At 38.7% G+C, this 4,728-nt stretch overlaps 1 protein-coding gene across 1 annotated transcript in view; it reads right to left on the bottom strand.

Moving 5' to 3' along the window:
* The window catches only part of PARP1 (poly (ADP-ribose) polymerase 1), a 29,497-nt gene that overhangs the window by 7,371 nt on the left and 17,398 nt on the right, over positions 1-4,728 (bottom strand). Inside the window, exons 12-14 of the mRNA XM_010182358.1 lie at positions 4,295-4,490; positions 2,915-3,043; positions 1-82 (exon numbers count right to left, since the gene is read on the bottom strand). Coding sequence (XP_010180660.1) covers positions 1-82; positions 2,915-3,043; positions 4,295-4,490 — 407 coding nt within the window. The remainder of the gene's footprint in view (positions 83-2,914; positions 3,044-4,294; positions 4,491-4,728) is intronic.

Below are 4,728 nucleotides of genomic sequence, written 5' to 3'. Positions count from 1 at the left end.
GCTGAACCTCGTTAAGGATGGAGTATGCACTCTGGATCTGTCGCTTGCTCAGTTTTCCCAATGGCATCTTCTGCAGGTCAATCTGATGAAGATTTAAATGATTAAAACAGGATTTCACTACACTGAAACCACTGCAGCATTCCCTCTTTAGTTTCTAGAGAACAGATCTCTTCATTCTGGTAGGACTGACCACAAGAAGAATGGAAACATTTCAGACTTGGTATTAATCTCTCTGGACTGAGGAATGAAAACATCCTATAAACAAAGGAATACTGCAATAGGAAACTAAGCACGCATGCTAAGGCAACACAAAAATACGGTACTACGCATCTGGCTAGGAGTTTAATATTGACCTGGTGTCAGATGGATTCCTCAATCACTTCAGTAACCACACACTTCAGGTTGGCAAAGAAGAAAATTGAACTAAGTAGTTCTTGTTCATAAGATCATCTGTGTCTCTATGTACAACCTAAACACCTTCATCCAACTTTAACATACAATTATCAAGGGTCAAACGCAAAGAGGTTACAAGATGCTTCATATTAATGAATGACAAACAAAGAACAACAAAAAAGCCACTAATTTAAAACTGATGCCTCGGTTGCCTGTGCTTATCCACTCAATTAATATGTTGCTTTTGTCTGTGTATTGATGGATCTTGGGAGAGTTTTGGATTTGCATTAAATCCTTGCATAGTTAAAGACATTATACGTACACCCTCTGGACTCTTAACAGTACACACCATACACCCTGCAAGTCAAACTAGCTTTTACTTAACTTGATGGGTTTAACATTCAGCTCAAGGCCAGAAGATCCTATGAAACTATGTATATCATGTACTGTCTGGGTAAGTTCCACATTATTTATTCACTACGGAGCTAAGAAAGCCAGTTTTATGTAAATCTCTGCAAGCTGAACTTGGAAGGCTTTTCCAAGCTACAGACTGGTGTGAAAGACTTGAAGTGATTTTGCATGGAGATTTCCACCCTGTACTGGGCTTAGAAGAACTTTCACCTTTAGCTGCAGCTAAACATACATAAAGCCAGATACTAAGAAAAGCCAAGATGGACTGCAAGAAAGAAGACAGACTTCAAAACAAGACACAAGAGTTACAAAGCCAAGACTAATAACCTAATGAAAACCAACTTGCAATAAATTTGATAAAGCTAAACTGCATCCAAAGCTTTATCATTAGATGGATCAAAAGAGCACAGTATGCAAGGGGCTGGGTCTAAAGTAACGGCACTGCAATTACTGTCAGGTGCACTGAGGGTAACATGAAGAATTAGCTCCACATCACAGATGTGTGCACCAAGATTGTCATGAGAAGTAAGGGAAATGTTTGCCTTCCACCCAGACAAGAGAGAAGAGAGGACACAGCACTAAAGTAGATTCAGCCCTCTAACTAGCCCTTTCATGTAAGGCAATGTCATAGATAATTGTAATATTCCCAGTATGCTTGGTGAGGTAAAACTCTTGAAAGCTAAATTAGAAGTAGGAAGACAAATGCATCAGATAAATCTAACATTGTGTAACAGAAAGATTAAGAATTTTCTATGGTTTTGGCAGAGTGAGAGTGCCTGCATAGAACGAAATACTTGACATCAGGCTGATTAAAGGAACCAAGCAACCATTTTCAGAGGATGCACAGAAACTTATAACTAGGAAAAACATTATTTCCTTTAACGGAAAACAGCTGTTTGGCAGCAACAGTACAGGAAGATAAATCTAATGGGAAGACAGGCCCATCTGGACTCCCAGGTCTCCAATAGATGTGCAGCTGGTGTGAATTAACACAGATTCAGAGTTCTACAAAGCCAGAAGATATTCAGAGTCTTTAGCCAGTTCCAGTTACAAAGAATTATTAATACTTTAGAAGAGTGATGTAAAGAACCACTGAAAAGACAGGAGAACACAATTAACCCAAGGTACTACAATGTGTTGAGCAAGCCATCCGAAAGGTTTCAGATAACAAGTACAAAACGCAAAGCCTGTTCTGAAAAGTAGATACACAAAGAGCAAAAAACAGCTACTTAAATATGAAGTTTTAGAGCAGGATAACTAAGCTGGCTGAAGAAAAATAAAACTTGTCATTTAGAATTAACCTAGTTTGAATGGCTGCATTAAAACAAATTCCAACATCTCTGAACACCAGTAAAACTGTTTCTATGCAAGGAGAGACAGATGATGCTACCAGACTACTCTCTGAAAGCTTGTTAGAAGCACCCGTCAAGAAGTATGGAAAAAGGAGAATGGATTAAAATAAGGCATCATTAGGAAAAATGAGAAATACAACAGAAAAAAAAACCTCAAGTTTGGCCTCTTTCAGAAGAGGATCTGGACTCTGTCAAGGCAATTCATCAGTGCATGTATCAACTGGCAGCATTTCTCAAGTCTGAGCTGCATGTTCATTTGCTACCTAAATTAGTGGTAGTGCTGCCCTCAGCCCGCCAACCCTCAATGTGTTTCACCACTCACAAAAAAAGTGCCTCCTGCCTCACATCACCAGCAAATTGGCTATCTGTGTTTACATTTTAAGACCATTCAGCAAACAGTGGTCACAATGCATGTGTCACTGGAAAAGAAAGTGGATTTTTGCTGATCCCAGGACTGGCAGATGAGTTTCTCATAGGCTTAAGTTGAAGATACCAATATAGACATTCCCCACTGAAGAAAAAAGAGTGCACCTATATTTTAAAAATTGCACACATCATAACTAAGTTATGGCTTCCAGTGCTTGGGAGACTCTGAACAGACTCTTGCCTTTATTTTAAGGCTGAACTAATAAAATGCACACTGACTTCTGGAAGTATGATGTACCCTGGATTGCAAAGAACTTGCTTCTGGCTGTGTAAGTATGATGTAAAGAGAGAAAGGAAGCTTAGAAGTGAGAAACATTAATGTTTGTGGTCACCTCAAATTCCACCATTGCTTTCTTCATGCTCTCCACATCAAAGATCATCTTAATAAGGTCTTGGATTGGCTTAGCAAGTTTTGACTTAGTCCCGGCACTCACTGTCAGTTTCTTGACAGCTTCTTCATCCTGAGAGGTAAAAATAGTATCAGAATTAGCAAAATTACAAAGGATAAAAGTAACAGGCTGGCTGCCATGGTAACAACTCAAAACCAATTTAGTGTATGCATGCTGTGACTAGCCTGAAGTTCATAGGGAGCATGGGACATTGCTCTGACATTTCATAATAAAGTGGGTTTAAAAATCCACCTATTCACTAATTTGGCAGATGTTTCAAGAGGTGGCACTGTAAAATGTAAGTAGAATTAAGGGAATAGGAACTCTGTGCATCTCTGCTTCCCCTTAAACAAGAATAGGAATTAATTTTCCTGCAAGTTTTGTGCTGCATAGACCTTGATATAAAAAAAAAAAAAAGACTGGTTACCTTATTGCTTTTATGACAAAACAAAGATGTCATAAATAGTTTCAATAAGTTTTTATAATACAAACTGTCACAGCTGTCAATTAGCCATAATATCATCTAGATGCTGTAATGGATGAAGTGTTGCACCAATAAAGCATCTGCCAGATGCTTCAGAATATCACTGTACATTGCAGTGTAACAGACACTTTGCTACTGCACTATTCAAATTTCCAGAAATAAAGCTAAGCGCCAAGTACTTCACACTGAAAGATGACATCTGGTAATTGGCCACGGAAAAATGCAATGCCTTGAAAAATACGTTCTCTGATATCTTGATAGCTATTAACAACATTCAACTACTTAATCTGAAAATAGTTTAAGTTATGGGTATACCTTTAAATAAACACAGAAACCCCCACTGGGCAGAGAATTCTTATTTAGCTAAGCTGTCTGAATAGCCAAATCTTACTGGCAGTGAATAATTTCTCTCAGCCTGCTCAATATATGCACTAAGCAGAATGCTGCATAGGAGTTGCTTCAGCATTTGGGAGGATTTTGGATGCAGAAGACAGATGAAAAGGATCTATTCCATTTAAAAGAAAATGGAGTTTTCAGACAGGATGTATGTGAAATGACTGCTGAATAAAGCTCAAATTAACATCCTTAAAATTACAGAGTGAACAGGAATGAACACTGAAGGGACTTCAGACCTGAAAATGGAAAACTACTTGGTTTCCCAACACATCTATTCTAATTACTTGATCTACAGCTCTCTTTCTGTAGCACAGAGGAAATTAAATAGTTACACCTGCCTTTCATTCCTCAGGTTTGATCAGTGTAAGTCAGTGCTGAAAAGAACAGCTAGAAGAAACAAACTGAGCAATGCTCCACTAAGTACTGGAAGATTTCAGAGTTACCTGTCCATAATCTATTTCCAGCGGGTAGAATTTTTTGGGATATTTAGTGAAGTTCTTTGAATGCCAAGAATTGCCAGTTTTCTCTTCATACAAATTCAGGAAGTGTTCAACGGCATCTTCTTTTGATGGCATCTGCTCCAGCTTGTTACTCCCAATTACAGTGCCCACACGACCCCAAGATCTGAACACCCAGTATCTAGAGAAGAAGTGAAATATAAGAAAAAAAAGACATAACATACTCTGGCTCTAGATCTCACTCCAAATGAAACTGATCCTGCAACAGCCATGCAACTGCATGTGAATCAGCCGTTGGCATACCATTAATTTTATGGAAGACGTTCTCCATCAGCGACTGCAGGAGAGCAACAGACGTGTCCAAGAAGTGGTGTAAAAATTTGCATGCTGTTAATACACCAGACTCACAGCCCTGAGGA

This window comes from Mesitornis unicolor, unplaced genomic scaffold (genome assembly GCF_000695765.1).
Source record: "Mesitornis unicolor isolate BGI_N332 unplaced genomic scaffold, ASM69576v1 scaffold29020, whole genome shotgun sequence".
In the NCBI taxonomy this organism is placed as follows: domain Eukaryota; kingdom Metazoa; phylum Chordata; class Aves; order Mesitornithiformes; family Mesitornithidae; genus Mesitornis; species Mesitornis unicolor.
The sequence above is the reverse complement of the archived record's forward strand: the minus strand, read 5'-3'. Positions and strand labels throughout refer to the sequence as shown.